This window comes from Oreochromis niloticus, linkage group LG4, assembly GCF_001858045.2.
Source record: "Oreochromis niloticus isolate F11D_XX linkage group LG4, O_niloticus_UMD_NMBU, whole genome shotgun sequence".
Taxonomy (NCBI): domain Eukaryota; kingdom Metazoa; phylum Chordata; class Actinopteri; order Cichliformes; family Cichlidae; genus Oreochromis; species Oreochromis niloticus.
The window spans coordinates 11,194,161-11,219,020 of record NC_031969.2 but is presented as its reverse complement, the minus strand read 5'-3'; the positions used below and the strand labels follow the sequence as shown (position 1 = coordinate 11,219,020).

The following is a 24,860-nucleotide window of genomic DNA, read 5'->3' as shown; positions in this document are numbered from 1 at the left end:
ATGTTTCCACAAATCCTTGCATCTACTTTTTTTCCTAGTAAAATATAAAGAAAAAGTGGTGGGCCGACACTTTTGTGTAGTACTTTAAATATTGTTTTCATTAGCATTTTTACAGTTCTGTTATCTGATTAAATATGAGATTAATGAGGTGATATCAGATGACAATATTTTCTAATTATGGACAGACAAATTTGTATGAAAATTATTTTTGTTAATTAAATCAGTTAGATATATCATCTGTCACACATTTGAAATATAAATCACTAACACAGTAAAAGTTCATCTATTTCTTTTTCTTAGAAAGACCTGGTATTTTTCTTCTAATAATTGGAAATATCTTAAAAGACACCACAATTAAAATGATTCCTATTCCACAAAGCCATTTAGCTGCTACCCCAAGATCCCAACATAACAGTAGACACAATAAAGCCAGTAACAGGATGCTCTTCATGATGTAGGACTTGCTGCACAACTCCTCCTCTGCGTCTTTTCTTGCCCTTTCCTCCTCTTGTCTCCACAGGTTTGTCTTTTTCTTCTTTAGGTCTTCATCCTTGTAACGCTCCCTCAGATTTTCCTCCTTTTTGCTGATTTCTTCTTGTCTCTCTTTAAGGATGCTTTCCTGTCTTTTTCTGATTTTCCTCTCCTTCTCAGGATACAACTCTGTCTTGTAGTAACTACCTCCATGCAGGGTCACCAGGGTCTCGATCTTCTCCATAAAAGTTGTGACCTGCTTCTGGTCCTCCGGTGTTTTGTTGTTGAAGACGTGGAAGCCACCGCTACACTTGCATATGAAGTTGCGGAGGTTCTCGTCACTCTCATTAATGATGTTTATTTTGTTGTCTTCCAGGCGATCGCCGTGGGTGAACAGCACGATGGTGTAGTCCCACACTCTTGGGCCAAACTTTGCTTCAATCAGCGTGTGGGTGTCTTGGTCTTCCTGAGTCAGCCTTCCTAAAGGAACAACATATGCAAAGACGTGGGGTCCTGGTTCCTGGAGTTCAGGACCAGGACCCCACGTATATACACGTATATATATATATATATAGATACACACACATATATGTATATATATATATATATATATATGTATATATATATATATATATATACACACACACATTATCCACAGATGCAGTGCAGCTCTGTTTGTAATAGCTGTTAAACTCTGACTGGATAATGATTATTGGTGGCCGCGTTTGAGGTCAGTTACATTTGTCCTGAGGGGAAATTCACATTTCTAGCAGCTGGAAATTTCAAGCGTCTCACTCTATAGTAGACTGTGTAGTGTACACAGGCAGACTATTCTAAAGCACTTGAAAAAGGAAAAGGAGAAAAGAAAGAGGGCTAGAAAAAATTCATAGCAACTATGTCCAGCTGTGAGGTTTACTTAAATCAGTACAAAATGTCAGCAACTATTTTTTGTCCCCAGGTTTGTCTTCCCGTTAGACTCACATCAAAGAACTCCCAAGACGTCTTAGCATGTCCTGTCTCCCGGCTGCGGTCTTTAACCCTCTTGTATGTCACAATGAGGTTGTTCCACTTGCGACGGATTTTCTCAACAGGCAGTATGTGCCCCTTGGAGGCCATCTCCTCTTGAACACTCTGGAAGAGCTGCGAGCGTTCCCGAGTCTCATAGAGACCCCAGCGACGCCCGACGGCCTCAATCAGACACAGAACGGCTTTGGAAGAGAAATCCGAGCCAGAGCAAAGCGTCTTCTCGGAAGGAGCAGGGGGCATTACTGAAGCTGGGAGAGAAAGAAAGCGACTTGTGGTGTCACTTCATATGTAAGATAAATGGGTTAAACTGGGAAAAATCTTATATACATACAGTTGTTGTAAAACGTTTAGATCCACTCATCATGGGCGTGAATATCCTGGTAATTCTGGAATTTTAATGATTTCTTTGAACTGCTCTTTTTCCAGGGTAGATTTACTGTACGGCAGCAAGTTTGAATTTATTTTGGATTTTATCTAAAACATCTAAAACACACAGTCAGTAGTAAACATACAGGTGCAAATATATAAATATACTCAATTAATTATTTTAATAAGTGAAAATTCTATAAAGTCTTTAAACTTGAGAAGGCTATTAGTGATCATGATTGATCATTGATTGATTGATTGATCATATGATATAACTGGTAGTTTCCCTTTGCAATCATAAAAAGGATTTGTTTGATAGCACTCACTGGTTTGAACAATACAAGACAGTTATGTACAGATACCAAATACTGTACATAGGTGTAAGTTATTTGGATGTGTCAGCACTTTGCTAATGTAACCCTGGTAAGATTTACAGCAATCAGGAGTACAGGGTTCTTTGAATGCATCGTAGTTCTTGTCTGATAGTTTAATTTCCGGGTTGCCCTGAAGGCATCACCTGCAGCTCCGTGCGCGTGAAGGTGTGGTGTAGAGGAACAAAGACGGCAAGGAAAAACTCCATGCTGCCGCGAAGCACAGTTTTCCAGTTAAAAGGAAAAAAAGAAGTTCAATTAACATTTGTGAGAGAGCTGCCGTTAGCGGTGAACCACAGACGGGTACCTACCTCGAAGGAGTCGGAGTGTTTCTTCGAACTTTTTGAACTATTCTGGTGAGTTAGCCTAGCTCACTTAGCACCGCTATTGCAGTTCAATGCACTAAAAAAAACTAACCAGTCAGAATAGTAGTAAGTGTTGTTTAAGGATGTTTAAGATGTATTCATATTGCCATGTTGTGACAGGTTTTGTTTATTATGAGTGTTTAGTGTTTTTTCCTGATATCATAAAAACTGATGGTTGACAACCAGTAAAAGTCTAGTGGTACCACATTTTCTTTTCTTTGGGGGTGTTGAAATATTGTGTTTTCTTTCCTTGTCTTACATCTGTTTTGATTGTTTCAATTATTCTTGTTATGCATTTGAGATGTTTACTGCATTTGAAGGTATCCCTATGTTGAGGATGAGCAAAGGGAACTGATCCAAGGAAATATATATATAAAGCAAGCCTTGTTCCACCAACCTGTGGTCGTGCGTGTTATGTGGGTTGGAAGTCTTATTGCTCTCACAGAGTTGCTACCGCCAATCTCCTTCCCAAACCTAGATTCAGATATTGTAGACATTGCACTTGGGCGAGCTGTATAGATCATCTCTTTATAGATAGAGGGACACACGTCCAGGTTACATAAAAAGTGGCGAGCCAGCCAGGAGATTGGTTAATAGTAGCTTTCTGATCTTCCACCCCACACTACGCACGTTTAACATTTTGACATTCATTCCACTGAGTCAGGTATGGATATTTGCAACCGTTTTGAGGTTAATGGTCAGAACACCCTGTATGTAACAGGTATAGGACCAGAATACACAGATGAAGAAATAACTGCTGTGTTCAAAGTTAATGGAGACATTTCTAAACTAGTCAGGATCCCTGACGAATCAGGACAACCAGAGGGTAGAGCCCTGATCCAGTATGCATCTGATAGGTCTATCTCTAGAATCGACCCCATTACCTTGGGTACCGTGCCAAGTCCAAAGGACCCCGCTGTGTTGTGGTTTGTGAGGACCATTAGAGAGGTCTGTCAGGAAGCTGTGGGGAGGGAGATAGCGCACAGATACCTGGACGAACTAAAGTCTGTCGCAGGCAGCGGCAGGAAAGGTTTCTTGAGTGTGCTTCAGGAGGAACTGCAGGGGAACCAGAGCACATCACATGACGTACACAGTAATGCTACACAGCCCTATGCAGCTCAAAATGCTAACACACCTAATAATGATCAAAATGAGCCTGCAGAGCCCACACATGCTCATAGTGCATCTGCTAGTTTACCAAAAAGCCCAGTCCACATCAGTGAGGATATTTTTAATCCCCCCCAGATCCAGAAAGTGATTGTGGAGCATGTCATCCGAAGTGAGTCCACCACTTCACCGTCCCCACAAATAAGGTTGCGCACCTTCTCTGGGCGGATGCCAAGGCCAAACGGTGAGGTGGACTACGAAACATGGCGCACCCAAGTTGATCTTCTCCTTAACGAGCCTTCCTTGAATGATGCTCACAAGGTGAGAAGGATTCTTGAGAGCTTGCTGAGTCCAGCAGCTGACGTTGTGAAGCCTCTTGGTATCTCTTTACCACCAAGCGTCTACATCTCTCAACTTGACTCTGCTTTTGGTGTTGTGGAGGATGGAGAGGAGTTGTTTGCGGCATTTCTCGGCTCTAACCAAGATATTGGAGAGAAGCCATCAGCGTACTTGAACAGGCTCCATAGCATCCTCACAAGAGCAATTTCTAGAGGGGGAGCCTCAGCTGAAAATTCCAATGATCTTTTGCTCAGACAGTTTTGTAGGGGCTGTTGGGATCAGAGCATCATCATCGGCTTACAGTTAGAGTGCAAAAAGGGAAATCCACCAACATTTCCAGAATTCCTCCTCATGCTGAGAACTGAGGAAGACCGCCGTTCCACAAAGCTAGATAGGATGAAAAAGCATTTAGGTGCTTCGAAAGCTAACATGTATGCCCACCATGTTTTTGATATGCCCTCTTATGACTGTGAGCCTGTCCCACTGCCCAACATAAAGCCGAATGAGACATCAAAGCTTGAAAAGAAGGTAAATGAGCTAACTAAACAGCTGGAAAAGCTAAACAAAAAGCCACCAAGCCTCACTCATGATAGTAATCCTCCCCTAGTGATAAAAGCAAAGCAAGATGAAACCTCTAACATCGAGAACAAGATAGCTGAACTGACAAAGCAAGTTGAAAAGCTAGCACAAAATCAGAGAGAGAGTACTCAAAAGACCGACTGCTTTGCAATCAGTAGTAGTAACATGAAGAGGGGCCTTAAGGTGCCTGGAATGCCAAGGCCGTGGTTTTGTTTTAAGTGTGGGGAAGACAACCACATTGCTGCGCATTGCCCAAATGAACCCAACCCCACACTGGTTCGCAAGAAAAATGCAGAACTCAGAGAGAGGCAGGATAAGTTTTTTGCTCAGCAGGCTGCTTCCCCATTCACTTTAAACTAGTAGCAGCTCCTGTTGTGGGACGTCCAGGAGCTGCAGTTGATGATAACCCCTGTCCCAACAGATCAGTTGATGGTGCTGGTACACAAAAGAAGGTTATAACCCACACAATGACTGAAACCTCCCGTTGCACAGAGCGATCTATACCTGCAGGGCTTGTAGGTCCTCGTTGTGCAGCTTCTGTCTTCCTTGAGGGTGTACAGTGTGAGTCCATCATGGACACCGGCTCACAAGTTACAACAGTGTCCGAGTGTTTCCATAAGAACCATCTGTCTCACTTACCTATACATCCAATTCATGCCCTTCTTGAAATCGAGGGAGCAGGTGGACAGCAGGTCCCCTATCTTGGCTACATAGAAGCGCGTGTCACTTTTCCACTGTCCGTTCCTGGCAGGGAAGAGGAGCTAGTTGTGTTAGCACTTGTGGTACCAGAGTGTCAGTTCAACAGCAGGACCCCCCTGTTGATTGGTACCAATGTGTTATTACGACTCTATGAACAAGTACTTGAACGAGATGGTCCAGAGGTTGTTTGCAAACTCTTCTCTAGAGACTTCGCAGTGATCTTCCAGCATATTGCCCAGATCCATGACCTCAACAACCATGCTCATCCTGTCAGGTTGCATGGTGGAAACCCCATCACCATCCCTGCAAAGCAAAAGTGCTGCATCACAGGTGATGTCAGGTTGAAGAAGAACAGTCAGACCACATTTGTGCTTGAACCCAATGAAGATCACAGGTTGCCAGGTGGCGTGTTCCTTGAAGCTGCTCTGATGGACATTCCATTTAAGTCTAGCTGCAAGGTCCCGGTCATCCTGCGTAATCTTAGTGACCATGATGTTACGCTGCAGCCAAAATGCATCATTGCTCAAATATGTGCAGCTCAGCAGGTCACACCGCTTGGACCAGTGCAAGGTGACTCTCACCACAATAAGCCTGACAGTGACAACCTCAAGTTCAATCTTGATGATTCACCAATATCTGAACAATGGAAAGATCGTATCATCACCAAGCTTAGATCTATTCCAGAAGTCTTTGCTGTGGATGACTTGTCATATGGTCACACCACTGCAGTGAAACATCACATCAGGCTACGTGACGAGACTCCTTTTAAGGAGAGGCCAAGGCCTATTCATCCCAGTGACAGGGAGGCAGTCAAGCAGCATCTTAAAGAACTGCTTGATGCAGGAATCATTAAAGAGTCACAGAGCCCTTTTGCATCCCCAGTGGTCTTGGTCCGGAAAAAGAATGGTTCTATCAGGTTATGCATCGACTACAGGAAGCTAAATGCTCGAACCATCAGAGATGCATACGCTCTTCCGAACATTGAGGAGACCTTTGCTGCCCTTAGCGGTGCTAAATGGTTCTCCGTCATGGACCTTAAATCTGGTTATTACCAGGTTGAGATGGCCGAAGAAGACAAGCCTAAAACCGCTTTCACGTGTCCCCTCGGCTTCTTTGAATTCAATCGCATGCCTCAGGGTGTCACGAACGCGCCAAGCACTTTTCAGCGCCTTATGGAAAGGTGTGTCGGTGACTTGCATCTCAATGAGGTATTAGTGTTTCTGGACGACTTGATTGTCTTTTCAGACACATTGGAACAACATGAAGCACGACTCATGAAGGTGCTGAACCGTCTTAAGGATTTCGGTCTAAAGCTTTCTCCGGAAAAATGTCACTTCTTTAAGGCATCAGTGAAGTACCTTGGTCATGTCGTTGATGCACGAGGAGTTCATACTGACCCTGACAAGATATCCGCCTTGAGAGAATGGCCTCGTCCTTCAAATAGGAAAGAGCTTAAATGTTTCTTAGGCTTCGCTGGGTATTATCGGCGGTTTGTCGAAGGATATTCCCAGATAGCCAAACCTTTTAATAACCTGACAGCAGGCTACTATCCACCAAAGAAGAGGGGCAAAGTGTACAAGAGGGAGCGCTTCACGCCTCTTGTGAGCCCTAATGCACCGCTCGGTGAGGAGTGGACTTCCGAGTGTGAGAATGCATTCAGAACTCTGATCAAGAAATTGACATCTGCGCCCATCCTTGCTTTTGCGAATCCACAACTACCATATGTTGTACATACTGACGCTTGTCGCGATGGATTGGGGGCAGCGCTCTATCAAGAGCAGGAGGGGAAGCTCAGAGTTGTTGCGTACGCCAGTCGAGGTCTTTCCAAGAGCGAGAGAAACTATCCCACGCACAAACTCGAATTCTTGGCCTTAAAATGGGCCGTTTGTGAAAAGTTCAGTGATTTCCTTTATGGGTCAAGTTTCACTGTGCTTACCGACAACAACCCCCTCACATACGTTTTGACATCTGCGAAGTTAGATGCTGCTGGTCATCGCTGGTTAGCCGCTCTTTCTACTTATCAGTTTACCATCAAGTACAGAGCAGGGCAGGCCAACCGCGATGCAGACGGGTTATCCCGGCGACCTCAAGGTCCGCCTCTTGAGGACGAAGCTTTCACTAAAGAAAGAGAGAGAATAGAGGACATGAAAAAACGGTTCATGGAAGCAGGAGATGACATGGATCATGAGGTGTTCTCTGCGTTATGTCAACGTCATCTTGTGATGGTTAAAGATGAACGTCACCCTCATTCAGAGCAGCCTGTCATCGCAGAGTCTCTTGTTGTCGACCCTTCTGTAGTGCCTGACGTTTTCGGTGAGGACACTTTACCATCCATGGATAACTCTGACTGGTGTAATGCTCAAAATAATGATCCGTCTCTCTCACGTGTCATCACCTTTGTGAGGAGAGCTGTAAAACCCAGTTTCAGGGAGACAAACCTTGAACATTCCGATGTCAAACTTCTTCTCAGGGAGTGGAAAAAGCTTGAACTCAGGGATGGTGTCCTGTACAGGAAGTGGTCTGAGCGAGGCGAACTGGTCTATCAGTTGGTCTTACCGGAACAGTTCAGAGAGAGGGCACTGCAAGGAGTGCATGATGATGTTGGCCATCTTGGTTCTGAGCGTGCACTTCAGCTTGCTCGTGCCAGGTTCTACTGGCCGAGAATGGCCAGAGACATTGAGGAGAAGTGCAAAAAGTGCGAACGCTGTTTCAGGAGGAAGGCTGTGCCTCAGAGGGCCGCGCCTTTGGAGAACATTTCTGCTACTTATCCTCTTGAACTTCTTTGTATGGATTATCTATCCCTTGAGCCTGATGATAGAGACACAAGAAACATTTTAGTCATCACCGACCACTTTACAAAATTTGCTGTGGCGGTGCCGACTAGGGATCAGAAAGCCAGAACTGTTGCAAAGGCTTTATGGGAGAACTTTATTGTTCACTACGGGTTCCCCAGTCGTCTGCTCAGCGACCAGGGCAGGGACTTTCAGTCTAAGACGATCAGAGAACTCTGCACACTGATAGGAGCAGACAAAGTCCGTACCACCCCGTACCATCCCCGGGGAAACCCAGTGGAACGGTTTAACCGGACCCTCCTTGGTATGCTAGGGACCCTGGAAGAGAGAGACAAATATCATTGGAGAGATTTTGTCAAACCTTTGGTCCATGCATACAATTGCACGAGGAACAGCACAACAGGCTATTCGCCTTACGAACTAATGTTTGGTAGGCAGCCCAGACTGCCAATCGATCTTGTCCTGGGAATCCAACCTGATATGGCAAGTCACAAGACCCACTCAGAGTATGTCAAGGGCCTTCGTCAACGCCTACAGGAGAGCTACTCATTAGCTGCTAAAAATGCCAAGAAGATGGGAGAGAAGAACAAGGCTAGGTTTGACAGGGAGGTCAGGGCAGCTGAACTCTTAGAAGGGGATAGGGTCTTAGTGAGGAACGTGAATATCAGGGGGAAACACAAACTGGCAGATCGGTGGGAACAGAAAATCCATGTTGTTGTCAGACGGATTAGCAACAGTCCTGTTTATGTAGTCAAACCTGAGACAGGGGAGGGGCCACGCCGTACGTTGCATAGAGACCTTCTTTTGCCGTGCGGGTTCCTACCTGTAACAAAGATCAAGGAGCAAAGTTCCTCCACTGATGCATCGAGAAAAATGAGACTCAGGGGCAAAACAACAAAAGGCGCGCAAGGGGACACTGATTGTCAGGAGGACGAGTCGTACAGTGATGAAGATGAACTGTATCCTAATACATGGGTGCCAGAAATCATCACGAAGAGTCCTTTCCTGCAGAGGGAAGGAGGCTCAAATGAGCCTCAGCCAGTTTCCAGGGAATTAAACCCAGACACCCCTTCTTTTGTGCCCCAAAGTTCTGCACACTTACCTGAGAGACCTACTCACGAGCTTCAACCAGGAACTCCTCTTGTTAGCTCTGAGAACAGTGGTTCAGTTACACATCCTACTTCACACTGTAGGGCCCCGGACCATATTGTCATTGATATTCCTGAACCTGATATGACACAAATCTCACCTGTTGGAGAGAACACAGATCTCATCACCACAGACCCTGTAATTGCAGACTCCGACCATGTAGTATCTGAGAGTCAAGAGTCCGAGAACATAAGTGTCAGGCGTTCCGCTAGGGAGAAACGTCCGCCTCGGAAGCTCACCTACGATGAGCTGGGGGAGCCTTTAACCTTGGCCATCAGTTCATTCTTTCAGGCTTTAGGGGCTGCTATTTCACACGTGTCTGTACCTGTAGGGGCAGGTATGCATGCTGGGACTCATGCAGTCTAGAGGGGGAGAATGTAACCCTGGTAAGATTTACAGCAATCAGGAGTACAGGGTTCTTTGAATGCATCGTAGTTCTTGTCTGATAGTTTAATTTCCGGGTTGCCCTGAAGGCATCACCTGCAGCTCCGTGCGCGTGAAGGTGTGGTGTAGAGGAACAAAGACGGCAAGGAAAAACTCCATGCTGCCGCGAAGCACAGTTTTCCAGTTAAAAGGAAAAAAAGAAGTTCAATTAACATTTGTGAGAGAGCTGCCGTTAGCGGTGAACCACAGACGGGTACCTACCTCGAAGGAGTCGGAGTGTTTCTTCGAACTTTTTGAACTATTCTGGTGAGTTAGCCTAGCTCACTTAGCACCGCTATTGCAGTTCAATGCACTAAAAAAAACTAACCAGTCAGAATGGTAGTAAGTGTTGTTTAAGGATGTTTAAGATGTATTCATATTGCCATGTTGTGACAGGTTTTGTTTATTATGAGTGTTTAGTGTTTTTTCCTTTCTTGGGCCTGCTAGTTCAGCCGCGGCCAGCTAAGTGGTTATGCGCAGTTCATGTGCTGTAAATGTGCTGTAGCTGTAACTGCGGGTGATGCACAGTAATGCCAGTGTATTTATTTTAATATCTGAAAATAACCAAGGACATTAGGAATAAGTACTTTTAAGGAATGTGGACATCTAACATTCTGCATGTTGTGTGCAGACTGGTTTTTTTTTGAGGGACAATTCCATGTGTGCTGCATAAGGAGCTGCCATCGCAGATCTAGGACACTGTTGCTGCTGTGGAGGCCTTCTGTGTGTCAGGACGTGACTCGTTGATGCCTGCCGTACCAGGAGGGCGGTAGGAAAAGAAAAACAAAAGGAAGTCCACCTGAGAGATACTTTATCATTTTCTTTTGCTACTTTTTTCCGCCTGGAACTCAGGTTGTTTTTTGTTCTCAAACCCAAATAGACTGGTAACTAAATGAAACTGATATCATAAAAACTGATGGTTGACAACCAGTAAAAGTCTAGTGGTACCACATTTTCTTTTCTTTGGGGGTGTTGAAATATTGTGTTTTCTTTCCTTGTCTTACATCTGTTTTGATTGTTTCAATTATTCTTGTTATGCATTTGAGATGTTTACTGCATTTGAAGGTATCCCTATGTTGAGGATGAGCAAAGGGAACTGATCCAAGGAAATATATATATAAAGCAAGCCTTGTTCCACCAACCTGTGGTCGTGCGTGTTATGTGGGTTGGAAGTCTTATTGCTCTCACAGAGTTGCTACCGCCAATCTCCTTCCCAAACCTAGATTCAGATATTGTAGACATTGCACTTGGGCGAGCTGTATAGATCATCTCTTTATAGATAGAGGGACACACGTCCAGGTTACACTAAGGTCTGGAAAAAGACCCAAACTGTCACCCTCAAATGAGAGAAAAGTGGTCAGGATGTTTAGGAACAACTCAGGAACAACCAGTGCTCACACGTGCCATGGAATCCGGTGGAACACCGGCATCACTGTCCACAGTGAAACAAGTTTTACATTGCCATGGACTGAGAGGGTGCTGACCAAGATAAAAGCATCTGGTGAAAAATCAGCACCTTCAAGCTGATCTGAAATTTGCAGCTGCCCACATGGACAAGCCAAATGTCTTCTGGAGAAATGTTTCGTTGCCAGACTGTCATGGGCTGGGTCGTGTGACCCAGTGTTTGAGTTTTATGTATTTTTGTATCCATTTTTGATCTAGTTAATTTCTAGGTGGCTATTTGGTCCTTTATTTCTTAGTTGTTTCTGTCATCTCCCCCTGTACTCAGTCTCCCTGATTCGTGCGTCTACCTGTCATGTTTCATGTCTCTGTGTTTCCTGTTTTATTTTGAAAGAGTCTGGTGTTCTTTGTTCACTGCATTTAGGTTTACTCTCCCCTGTGCTGTAATTATGTTTCATTCTAGTCAGCTGTGTCCTCATGTGTCTCCACTTCCCCTGATCACCTCATGTGTGTATTTAGTCCTCAGTCTTGCTGTGTTCAGTGTCGCGTCGTCTGTGTTCTCACCTCCATGTTTTCACGCCACAATAAAGGCTCGCTTTCTGTTAAGTTCACTCCCGTCTACTCACATGTGTACGCACCTGGGTCCATCACACACACCACCGCACGGCCTGTCTCCGCAGACCGTGATACAGACGAGACAAAGATTGAGCCACAATCAGGTATGTTTGGAGGAGTGAAGGTGAGGTTTTGAAATCCAAGAGCACTGTGCTAGCTGTCAAGCATAGTGCTGGTAGATTCATGCTCTGGGGCTGTTTTGCTACCAGGGGTAAATCAGGATTTGAGGTAAAACTTGAAAATAGAATGTCCAGCTCTGTCCAAGTTTGAACATACAGTTGAAACTTGGACTCAGTTGGGTGTTCCAACTGGACAATGATCCCAGACACACAGATAAACTGGTTTTGGAATAGATAGAGTAGACAAACATTAAGCTTCTGGAATGACCTTCCCAAAGCCCCGACCTCAACCCTGCTGAACATCTGTGGACAACACTTAGAAGCTGAGTCTGCGCCACGAAACCAACCAATTTAAATGAATTCTACCAATTCTGCCAAGAAGATTGGTCAAATATTCAGCCAGAATTATGTCAGAAGCTTGTTGATGGCTGGTCGAGGTGCAAGTTGCAAAGGGACATTAGTCGGGGTGTGTGTAAATATTTGAGCCCGTATGTAATGTTTGATCCTGTGTAGGTTGATGAGTGGATGTAAACCTATGACCACAACTGTATTTACAGACCCTGAAAACTGCATTTTCCCAACATCTGTTGGGGTGTTTGATAGTTCCCCATCAAATCAGATCAAAACACACACAATCCCAGTGATGCAGAAAGTTTATTAATTGTGAAGGATAAGAACTGAATGGCTAAGACTTGAACCCAAGTTTTTGGGGACTTTTTCAGGGGCATGAAATAGGCACAAAATACATTGTGTATCAAAAGGAATCATCTGATTTCAGAAGGCTATATATTCTTTTAGCTAATAGATATAGAAACTTGCAGTAAATTTTAAAATGCATCAGCAAATGTAAACAAAGGAGTTTGCAAAGAAAAGCGTCTGGACTTCTTTAAGTTGCTTGAAGACGTTTCACCTCTCATCCGAGAAGCTTCTTCAGTTCTAAGGACAAATGGCCGAGAGTCCCAGATTTAAACCCAGTGGGAGTATCCCCCCAAGGAGGGACAAAGGACCCCCTGGTGATCCTCTAATCACATGTGTTACAGGTACCGGGTGGCAGCACCTGTAGACAGCTATATATGTGTCCTGTAAACAGGAAAGAAATGATCAGACAGGGAGACGTGGCTTGCCATTCCTGAATACTCCGCCATTATGAGAAAACAGCGCGGAGCATGCGCTTCAGGCTGCTAACAACAGGCCAAACCTGTCTCACACTGCCACCTACTGGTACAAAAATGGAGCGTCCGCTACAAATATCCCAGAGTAGTTACCAAGTTTCCTGTTAAAATTACTGTAATTATTTAGGGCACTCCAAAATGGAAATATCACTTACATTGAAAGTAAAATTACTTAAATAATTTCACATAAATGTGATCACACATTAGTGGGTATCACACACTCCCTGACAAAAATAAAATGGCTCCCGACATTCACACAATCATGACATTTTTAACCTTTGTTTCTCAAACTCTCTTATTAACTCTTATCAGTCCAAGAACTAGTTATGAAACAAACAGTGGGGGTAGTGTGTATGCAGATGGGGTCGATGATGCGTGATACTGGTATGGTGAGTATGGTATTGGGGCGCAGTACACTGGTGACTGTGACATACACACAGGCGGCACAATTGCCAATGGTGGGTATGGAAATACAGTGTGTGATGGTATGGTTGTGGCAGGTAACTGTGGTGCTGTGCGTTCCCCAACTAGATTAACTGCTGCATGTGACTGCACTGAGGGTTTACCCAATGATTCATAAGTCAGAAACTGTCGTGGCTTCCTGTGACGGGTAGACCTTCTAATGTCCGTAGAAGTATGTCCCGGTGGTTGAACGTGTAAGTTAGACTGCGAATGAGTTTCACACTCCTCACCAGACCCTCTGGGTTCAGATAGATTGTCACTACCCACTTGCATTTCTTCCATCTCCTCTCTCAGAGAACATGGCAGGTGTGAGCATTCTCTCCCAGTTTCCTCTTCTGACTGTTCAATGCTGAGGGATGGTGAATGCTCAGGCATAGTCAGTGTGTCTTCCATAGGCTGCACAGGTGAATGTCCATTTTTTGTGTTTGTTGTCACTCTAATAGGTTCTTTGGTCTGGTATGACTGAGACGCAGGGTGTTGCTCATGGTCCAGATCCCTACTCACAGTCCTTCCAACAGGTGCTCTTAGCCAGTACCCCGAGCAATCACTCTCTGAACCGCTTTCAGAGCTATCACACATGTCTGTTTGTCTGTGTGCAACTGTAGATCTTTCCATCCTTCGTCTGTTGCGTGTTGTCTGTCCAATCGCAGGCTTTGCCGGGGGGGGAGTGACTTGAACAGGTAAGTCATTTACCAGTAACAGCAGATTGCGGTGCAATGTTCGGGTTCTTTTTGGGTCTCCAGCCTCAGGATGGACTACGTAAACGGGGCTATCTGCTAGCTGCTCTTTAACTATATAAATAGCCCTCTCCCAATATGATCTCAACTTGCCAGGTCCTCCCCGCTCACTGAGGTTTCTGACCAGAACTCTGTCTCCTGGCTGAAGCATGACTCCTTTTGCCTTTTTATCATATGTTATTTTGCCTCTTGCACTAGACTTCTTGCTATTTTCACTAGCAATCCGATAAGCTTCTGACATTCTTTCGGCCCATTTCTTGGCATATCCTGTAGGTGAGTATGTTTCATTCTCCTCATTCAATCCAAACAGCAGATCAACTGGTAGACGCGGGTGTCGTCCATATAGGAGAAAGAATGGTGAGTAACCGGTAGACTCATGTCGAGTACAGTTGTACGCATATACAAGATGTGGGAGGTGGTCTTTCCACTGTACTTTTTCCTTTTCCGTTAATGTTCTCAACATCTGGAGTATTGTCCTGTTGAGACGTTCTGAAGGGTTACTTTGAGGATGGTAAGGTGATGTTCTGGAATGTCCAATACCAGATAATTACTGTAATGTCCTGAACAGTTCATTCTCAAATTCGCGACCCTGGTCGTGATGTAGTTTGGATGGGTATCCAAATCTGGGTATGAAATCCTGGAAAATCCGCTCAGCGGCTGTTTTCCCACTCTTGTTCTTTGTGGGGTATGCTTGAGCAAATCTAGTGAAATGGTCAATTACCACTAGAATATACTCATACCCTCCACGGCTGGCTTCCAAATGCAAAAAGTCAATACACACCAATTCTAAAGGGTAGTCAGATGTTATGCTACCCATAGGAGCCTTAACGTGTGTTACTGGTTTCTTGGACATGATACAGGGACACTTCTGGGTCACATAGGCTTCAATGTCCTTAGCCATAAAGGGCCAATAGAATCTATCCCTTGCGAGATGTAGCACTCGGTCTGTCCCAACATGACCCATCGTGTCATGCAAATGTCTTAATGCTAAAGTCCTGTACTTGGCAGGAAGCACTAATTGTCTCCTGTCACTGGTACATCTATACAAGAGGTCATTTTCAAGATGTAACTTACTCCACTCATGGAGGAGTTTATGGGCAGGTCCTCTTACCATCTTGCGTATTTCATCTGTCAGTTTTGCTCCATCTAGTTTCAGCTTGAGGATTTGGCCAATGGCTGGATCCTCTCTTTGAGCTTTAACCAGATCATCATGGCTGATGCTCAGCGAGTTGAATATAAGGCTGCTGATGGGGGTCCAGAGAAGAGATATTGAGCATGGCTACCCAAGCAACATCTTTCTGTCTGGCCACCTGGCTTCCATCCCAGACTGCCTGCACTGCCTCATCCGGAAATCCCTCTGTACAAGCAGTTTCATATTTCTCTATATCCAAGGGGAGACGAGAAAGAGTGTCTGCGTCTACATTTGACTTTCCTGGCCTGTATCTGATGTCGAACCGGAAATCTGAGAGCTCTCCAACCCACCTATGTCCCACAGCGTTGAGTTTTGCAGTACTCATTACATAGGTTAGGGGGTTGTTATCTGTGTAAACTGTGAAGTGTGGGGCATAGTACAGGTAGTCGCGGAATTTTCCACATACAGCCCATTTCAACGCAAGGAACTCTAATTTTCCACTATGCAGGTGGTAGTTGCGTTCTGCTTGTGTCAGAGTCCTAGATCCATAACCAATTACTCTCAATTTCCCGTGTTGACGCTGATACAGGACAGCTCCTAAGCCCTGGTCAGATGCATCTGTATGCAATGTGAAAGGCAGGCTAAAATCGGGATATGTCAGAACAGGGGGGTTGGTGAGGAGGGTCACCAACTGTTCTAACGCTCTCTGGTGTTTCAGGGTCCACTCAACGTGCTCTCGAGAGGGCAGCTGTGAGTGTTTGCTGTTTCTCACAGATTTTGGACACTGGATTTTGCCTGGCTTGGTCTGAAGGAGTTCATAGATTGGTTTAGCTATCCGGGAAAATCCTGGATATACGAGCGGTAGTAGCTTAGAAAGCCTGCCAGCTTCCTCACATCACCAACTGTTTGAGGTGTCTTAGATGTCAGGGTTTTGACAGCCTCCAGGTCTGCCGGGTCTATTTGACTCCTTCAGCGGACACAAGTCGACCCACATATCTGACTTCTTGTTTGAAGAGGTCACATTTCTCCGGCCTCAATTTTACTCCATGTTCTTGGAGTGCCTGGAGAACCTTGCGGAGGGTCTCAACATGGTCGTCAAATGTTTTTGCATAGCAAAGTACATCGTCGAGGTATGGGATGCAACATTCATCTCTAAGAGAGCCAAGCATCTCTTCCATGCTCCGCTGAAAAGCAGCTGGGGCATTTGTGAGACCAAATGGGATGCGAACCCATTCATAAAGACCCCACGGTGTTATGAAGGCAGTGAGGTGGCGAGAGCCCTCAGCTACAAAACCCTGGTGGTAAGCTTTTCCTTGGTCTAGGATGCTAAACCACGAGTACCCACCCAGAGTATCAATCAGATCCTGTATTCTGGGCAGTGGGTGTCGATCGGGAACAGTCTTTTTGTTCAGAAGGCGATAGTCTATGCATAAGCGTAAACTGCCATCTTTCTTCCTCACACAGACGACTGGGGCGGCGTACGGGGACTGAGACTTTACTATCCAGCCTTTTACCAAAAGTTCTTGTATGTACTCTTTAACCTCTTTAAAAAGTGGCTTAGGGATGGATGAGTAGGTTTTCTGAACAGGGATATCATCTTTCAAGTTGATTGCCATTTGCAAACTGGGTATGCATCCTATATCACTACTGTCACGAGCAAAAGCCCCAGCTTCCTCACAAAGCATTTTGTTAACTTTTGCCTGTTGTTCCTCATTAAGATGGCTGATGTCGACAGGAGGCTGCCATAGGGGTAAGTTGGTATGAGTAGATGTAGAGGTGGCACTATTGGCTGTCACTGTGGCCTTAGATTCTCCTGGTGAGTCCATTGTAATCACCTTCTCAACAGAATGAATACTGCCAAGGGCTGTTTTCCTTGGTAGTGTGATGTTATGTTTTGTGTTGTTGCCCACAGGTACCTCTACAAAGGGCCTCTTGGTGCTTTGCACTTCAAGCAGTCCTTCACAGACATCTAGCTCAGCAATCTGTGTGTTGTTATCATCAGGCTCAAAGAGGAAAACAGATTCGGACAGGTTCATGGCAGGTGAGACTGGACACTTAACCCAAATCACCTGACCCGCTGGAATGAGGGTGTCATACCTGCCAGTCCGCAGACGTCCACATTGTGCAGGGGCTTCATCAGCCTTGATGAGGTTTACCAGGAGCTCTGCCTTTTCTGTTGGTATTGACATGGCATTGCAAAGCAGGGTGACGAGAGTTGGCATGAACCGTCCTGGTTGTTCCTGCACCAGCTCCTCCATCACATTGAAACCCAGCAGCGGTCTCTCCAAAACAAAACTGCTTACAAGAAAAGGCACAGTTATTGACAAATTGGGGTCTTCATTCCCTCTCAAATTAACTGTGATTGGCACCCAGCCATCGAATGGGAGAGTGTCACCATTCACAGCATAGACTTTTAACTCTTCTTCATTATCAATGACTTCATCAAGTGACCTTACAGGTGTATCTGGTAGGTATTTATTTTTCCACTCTCTGTCAATCATGCTCACTTGAGCTCCCGTGTCCAACAAAGCACTAACTGCTAAACCATTTAGATGGCACTGGGTAAGAGCTTTTCTTCCAATTAGTTTGGCTAATTTTTCACTTTTACTGTTGGGTGAGCTGCCAAGAAGTATAGCAGATTTATTTTCTTGGTTATTCTGTCTCTGGGTTTGCACTACATTATGTTTGGTGTCAGCGTCACATTTTGCCAAACTTACAGCAACAGTCTCACTAGTACTACATAGGTCAGATTGGGACGGAGAGTGGGACACGGTCACTGTTTGTCCCGTGACAGAGACCGGCTCCCGTTTCCCTGACGTATTGTTTTCTTCATGCAGCCAACTGCGCGGTGGCCTCCCTCACCACAGTGAAAACAGTGAGGACAGTCGGGACGATCTTGTTCTATGCACTTTTCACAGCCATATTTTCTTTCTCTGTGGAGATTGGTTTTGGTTTTCCTGTACTGGCTGCTTTGTTCGGCTGTTGTTTGCAGTGACTGTGTCATTTGTTCAACAATGCTAGCAAGTTTTTCAACTTTCTCTGACAGCTGCTGGATCATATCCACCTTAGGTCTTTTTCCTGCATTTTCCTCTTTCAATACAGGACACTGCGTACCGTTAATCTCAACTTGTGTGCTGTGCACATTGGTGTTTCTCTGACGGGTGACTGATCCTAGACGACGCTGTCTTTCACTTTCATCACTCATTACTTTCTTCATTTGTTTAAGGATAGCCTCATCTGTGACATTGGCATCTGCGAGGAGTGGCTTTAACTCTCTACGAATGTCACTATGTTTGTGGCCCAGTCCTTGATACACAGTATGAAGAAATACATCCTGAACTGTACTGGCTGAATACTTTACATCTGAGTTGGTATGCTTTGAGGTGAGCAAGATCTTTTGTTTGAGACCTATGACTCGATACAGGAACTGTTGTGGTGTCTCACTGTCACTTTGTTTGGTGCACATGAGTTCCTGGAAAAGTTCTGTGTTGTTTTGCTCACCAAGGTGAGAATGGAGGAAGTCTTTAAGCTCCTCTACTGTCAGTTCATCCTTGTTCATTAGCATGTCTTTGAAATTACCAGGTTTGATAACTCTCATGACAGCCCTCACAATTTCGGCATCATTAAACTGTTCTTTGAGACCCTCTTCAATCTGGCGGCAGATGCTGTTATAACTGATGTCCGATCCCTGGTCTCCAATCTGCCCCCCGTGAATCTTAAACTCCCTGCGATGGAGGTAAGACAAGTCTCTTAGGGACACCACCTTGTCACGTCTCATGGGTGCGTGAGTTTCAACTAAGCCGTCATTGTGTGGTGTGCTTCTACAGTGAGCCTGTGATGGTGTCTGAGAGGTGAGTTGAGAACCTGATGTGGGCATGTACTGCTTAATTTTCTTAGAGAGCTCTTCGTAACTGAAGAGTATTTTTTGTAGTTCTATATCATGTTGGGAAACAGCAGTAGAGCTCGTATTCTGGGTCACACTGTCAGTTACTTCTGTACCACTATTATGACCATCTTCTAAAAACATTGCATTAGTTGGACTCACTTCAACACTGACATCATGAGGCTGAGCATTTGGACATAGATCACATGAATCATTACTAGTGGCAGCCTGTATCTCCAAATCAGAAACATGACCCTGGGTAACAGCATCAACAACATCTTTCAGTGACAATAAGTGTGACATGCCCTGATCTTCTGACTCTAATAAAGCCTTACTGCACATGAAACCACTGATGTACTCGAAGCAGCTGTCTTCATCCCCTGAGTTAAGGCAAGACTGATCCACTCCTGGCACTGGGCCCAGAGACTTGGCAATCTGGAACAGTTCATCAGCAGAGAGGGTGAGAAGGTCTTTCTTGATGGCCCACACCAAGCTCCTCCTCTCACCTTCCGCCATGGTCGCTTCCCTATCCCTTGTAGTGGGTCACACAATGTCAGCTTTCGTACAGTTTTTGCCTTGATGGGCGATGGTCCGAGCGCCAAGCAGCGCCAAGCAGCACCAAGCGGTCCTTATTTGTCCTTTTCCTTACTTCTTGCCCATTACACTAGTTGTGACACATGGCCAACGCATTTCCTGCACAATCAGTAGCATCTATTCTCCGTCAGGCAGCAGCAGGAGGTGTAGATAACAACCAGCAGACTGGAGTTGTTGGTGTTTATTTCGCCACTCTTGGCCCAAAGTACTGGTATCAATGGATCAGCTCCCAGCCACAAAGGCAGGACTGATCCCGGACGAGCCCCCAGAAAACTGTTACAGGTACCGGGTGGCAGCACCTGTAGACAGCTATATATGTGTCCTGTAAACAGGAAAGAAATGATCAGACAGGGAGACGTGGCTTGCCATTCCTGAATACTCCGCCATTATGAGAAAACAGCGCGGAGCATGCGCTTCAGGCTGCTAACAACAGGCCAAACCATGGTCTCACACTGCCACCTACTGGTACAAAAATGGAGCGTCCGCTACAAATATCCCAGAGTAGTTACCAAGTTTCCTGTTAAAATTACTGTAATTATTTAGGGCACTCCAAATTGGAAATATCACTTACATTGAAAGTAAAATTACTTAAATAATTTCACATAAATGTGATCACACATTAGTGGGTATCACACATGCGCCAAGGTGTGAAAGCGGGTGTGGGACCTAATCAGCCAGGGTTTCGGGTGAGCTCATTGTGAAACCTGGCCCCACCTTGTCATGTGAATTCCTGAGGTCAGATGACCCCTTTGACTACGATGACCTGGATGACTGAGAACCTTCACAGACATACAGCGAATGTAAAGTTATACACACAAAATTTACAGTGTTGACAAGTGCTTAATATGCCCACCTCCAGACCAGCATCCAATTTCAAAATGCTTTAATTCCACAATCGTTCACCTAAAGAAACACGTACTCGCTGCAGTGACTCCAGACATGCTCATGGGATGAGTTTGACATATGCTGTGTATCCACGGGGGGACTTATTGAGCACTTGTGCACACTGTAAGTTTATATTCAGCCATTACTTGCATAAAAGTATAGCCAGAAAAAGCATACCCGGATAGAAAAACTCAATAAAACACTATCAGTCATGGACTCACCTCCCCAGAGTCTGGACCTCAACATCACTGAAGCAGTGTGAGATCATCTTCACAGAGGGCAGAACAAAAAGCATTCAACATCCAAAGACAGCTTTAAATATTCTTCAAGAAGCCTGCAGAACTATTCCTGAAGACTACTTAAAGAAATGAGAACAAAGCTGCACAAGAGAGTTCAGACTGTGTCGAAGAATAAAGGTGGTCGTACCAAATATTAATTTTCAAACTCGTTAGCATTTTAAAACTCTGTATTGTATTTCCATGTATATTTCCACAAATCCTTGCATCTACTTTTTTTCCTAGTAAAATATAAAGAAAAAGTGGTAGGCCGACACTTTTGTGTAGTACTTTAAATATTGTTTTCATTAGCATTTTTACAGTTCTGTTATCTGATTAAATATGAGATTAATGAGATGATATCAGATGACTATATTTTCTAATTATGGACAGACAAATTTGTATGAAAATGATTTTTGTTAATTAAATCAGTTAGATATATCATCTGTCACACATTTGAACTATAAATCACTAACAAAGTAAAAGCTCATCTATTTCTTTTTCTTAGAAAGACCTGGTATTTTTCTTCTAATAATTGGAAAAATCTTAAAAGACGCCACAATTAAAATGATTCCTATTCCACAAAGCCATTTAGCTGCTACCCCAAGATCCCAACATAACAGTAGACACAATACAGCCAGCAACAGGATGCTCTTCATGATGTAGGACTTGCTGCACAACTCCCCCTCTGCGTCTTTTCTTGCCCTTTCCTCCTCTTGTCTCCACAGCTTTGTCTTTTTCTTCTTTAGGTCTTCATCCTTGTGATGCTCCCTCAGATTTTCCTCCTTTTTGCTGATTTCTTCTTGTCTCTCTGCAAGGATGCTTTCCTGTCTTTCTCTGATTTTCCTCTCCTTCTCAGGATACAGCTCTGTCTTGTAGTAACTACCTCCATTCAGGGCCACCAGGGTCTCGATCTTCTCCATAAAAGTTGTGACCTGCTTCTGGTCCTCCGGGGTTTTGTTGTTGAAGACGTGGAAGCCACCGCTACACTTGCGTATGAAGTTGCGGAGGTTCTCGTCGCTCTCAGTAATGATGTCGTTTATTGTTTTGTTTTCCAGGCGATCGCCGTGGGTGAACAGCACGATGGTGTAGTCCCACACTCTTGGGCCAAACTTTGCTTCAATCAGCGTGTGGGTGTCTTGGTCTTCCTGAGTCAGCCTTCCTAAAGGAACAACATATGCAAAGACGTGGGGTCCTGGTTCCTGGAGTTTCAGACGTTGAAGAATCTCTCGGATGATGTCCTCCTTGTTGCTTCCCTTCTCGAAAAGCCCAGGTGTGTCAATCACATCGACAGGTATATCTCCAACCACCCCGGACTCTTTTTCACAGTGAACAGTGACGCTGCCCAGCTTCATCTCTGACCTGAACACCATTTTATTGAGGATGGTGTTCCCACTCGAGCTCTTGCCTGCACCACATTTTCCAAGAAGCATGATCCTCAGCGGCTCTGTCAACCCAACAGAACAACAATTTTTAAACACTATTCAGAGTTCATGAAAGTTGTTATGCTCTTCATTCTGACTTCTGATATTAGCCGTGTTTATTTGTAGAAATTTGTGGCTTTCACATATTAGCCCAGACTGTTGCATCCCAGGGCACAAACAGTATGAACTTTTTTTATTATGTTGTTACATTGTGGCAAATACAAAGCATTTTGGCATTTGTTGATGAATATAATAAAAAGTAAAGATTAATACACTGTATGTCGTCTCATGTTACAATATGTGGCTTGTTTTGTTTTTATATGCCTGTTGAAATATTTTTTCTTATCTTACTTTTTCAGAAAACAGATGCCTACTAATCTTTTGTTAACAAGTTGCAACTCAACTAGAAACTTTTGGTAGTCATCAAGTGTGTGGCATAATGTTTAACCGCTCTTCTTTGCAGAACTGGTACAGTTTATCAAAATTATTTGGTTTGTTGGCAAAGAACCGGGTTTTAAGCTTAGTCTTGTTGTTGGCGACTGAAAGTCTATGATTGAGGTGCAACTTGCTCAAAACCCCCCATCCCACCTTCTTCAAATGCAACAAGAATGGTGTCAAACGTTTGTGCTGCAAAAATTTTCGTTTGTGCCACTATCATTTTAAATATATTAATAAAAGTTTCTAGAGGTCATCAGACGTCAACCATTCATGTGACGAAAATTTCCAAAACACTGGAAATGTTTCCATACAGGCCCTTAATGAAGGTCTTACGGTCTGTTGCATCATCTTGTGGGTTAAAGGTATTCTGTTTATAAATGGCCTATAATTAAATGAAGTGTTTTTAGCTAAAATGAAAAGCCTGCGGATCACTAACTATCATGCTTCATAACATTATATTACTCCAGCAAATAATTTTTTTTCTCTGACAGAACGCATACTTTATTTTAACTAATATATGTTAACCTAGTTTTTTACTTTTAAGAGTGTGATAATGATAAACAATATCCAATACTGATATTATGTTTCGCAACCTTTTCACAGGTTAGACCACCAGTAAAGAAAGGGGCTGGATGACCTTAGGTGACCTCCACAAAAGTGGGAATAAGGAGGACGAGAATCAGATGGAGACATTAAATGAACATTAGAGGCTAACAGTACTATAGCTTAATTGCACTTCTCAAAATCACTGTTGGCTAACTTGGTGTAGGTGTGTTAATTAAACACACTCACACACACTTACAGGAAGAAAGCAGATAAAAAGAGTCACTGCCATTTTGGAATTTTATTTTTATTAAAGTACTGTAAAAAAATTAACAATTATATTATTATTAATTATATCATCTGGTTTTGTTTTCTCCCCATTGGAATCTCATATTGTATATATTGGCTTCAATCTTCAAACATCTGAAATAAGCCCTATAAACTGCAATAGCCAACAGCTCAGCTAAAGCACCAGTATGACACACACTGCTCTCTTTCTCTTTCTACATGTGTCAGTTGAACAAGGGTAGACACGTGATTAAGAACATGCTGCGTTAGTAACTACACCAACTACACCCACAGGGGAAAAAATACATAGACATACAAAAAATAGAATAAAAACAATAAACTAAAAACTTTTAACTCAACAGCATTTCCATATTTCATACTGACCCTTCTCCTGCTCACTTTCTGCTGGACCAGGTTTGCTATCAGCGGCCTGAGTGCTCATGGTGGACGAAGACAGAGGTATCACCAAAACTGTAGACGTCGGCTAACTTGTCCTCGCTGGCCTGACAGTCCTGATTGAATCTCAAAGCGAGTCTGTTAGGTGAAACTTTTTTCACCACAGCTTCCTCAGTGCTTTCTGTTTTAAACTGAGGGTGGGGCTCTACAGTCACGTCACCTACTGGGAGCCCCGGGATAATACCGCATCCACCAAGTTACAGTCCAGTCCACATACGCTGAATAATTAGGTCAGCAGCAACAATCGGCCGCAGTCCTATGTCCATAGGTGTTATTTTTCTACCTGTTTCGAGCCAAGACTATTTCCACCCAACCTGTTTTATATAAACCTCTGAACTTGGCACTCTACCTGCATCTTATAGAGAGTCACTGATGGGACAAACCTTTATTGTGCAAGGGATCAAAGATCTGATGACTTCTTGCATAACAGCTTAATGTGGAATAAAGTTATGATTTCAAATAGAATATCATTACTTTCATTTTGACTGAGAAGTAGACTTTGATTCGTTGGTATTTTATAGTGAAGCTGAGAAGCAATGAAACGAGGAAACAATTAAAGTATTACATTTAATGATACTGCGATTTTTATATCACTAAAACACACGAACAGCCTAAAGTGTGTTAAGACAATTGCGCTTTAAAGGTTTAAGAAGAAATACAATGAACGGTCTCAGCGCGCCATCTAGTGGTCAGTATACTTTAATGCTTCATAAAACGTCCTGATCAGGGATAAAACTTCGATAGATTCA

General features: G+C 44.0%; 1 protein-coding gene across 2 annotated transcripts; it reads right to left on the bottom strand.

Annotated features, from left to right (window-relative positions):
* Positions 1–262: 262 nt before the first annotated feature.
* Positions 263–24,443, bottom strand: LOC106098071 (GTPase IMAP family member 7). 2 transcript variants are annotated; one of them, XM_019358140.2, is made up of 3 exons: positions 24,040–24,443; positions 22,165–22,409; positions 263–991 (listed from the first exon to the last, which is right to left on the bottom strand). In XM_019358140.2, the coding sequence occupies exons 1-3, from the start codon at positions 24,095–24,097 to the stop codon at positions 284–286; spliced, it is 1,011 nt and encodes a 336-aa protein (XP_019213685.1). In that variant the 5' UTR covers positions 24,098–24,443; the 3' UTR covers positions 263–283. The 2 variants fall into 2 exon arrangements, with proteins under 2 accessions (XP_019213685.1, XP_013125648.2); XM_013270194.3 differs by lacking the exon at positions 263–991 and having other exon boundaries at positions 21,184–22,409; positions 24,040–24,435.
* Between the last annotated feature and the right edge of the window lie 417 nt (positions 24,444–24,860).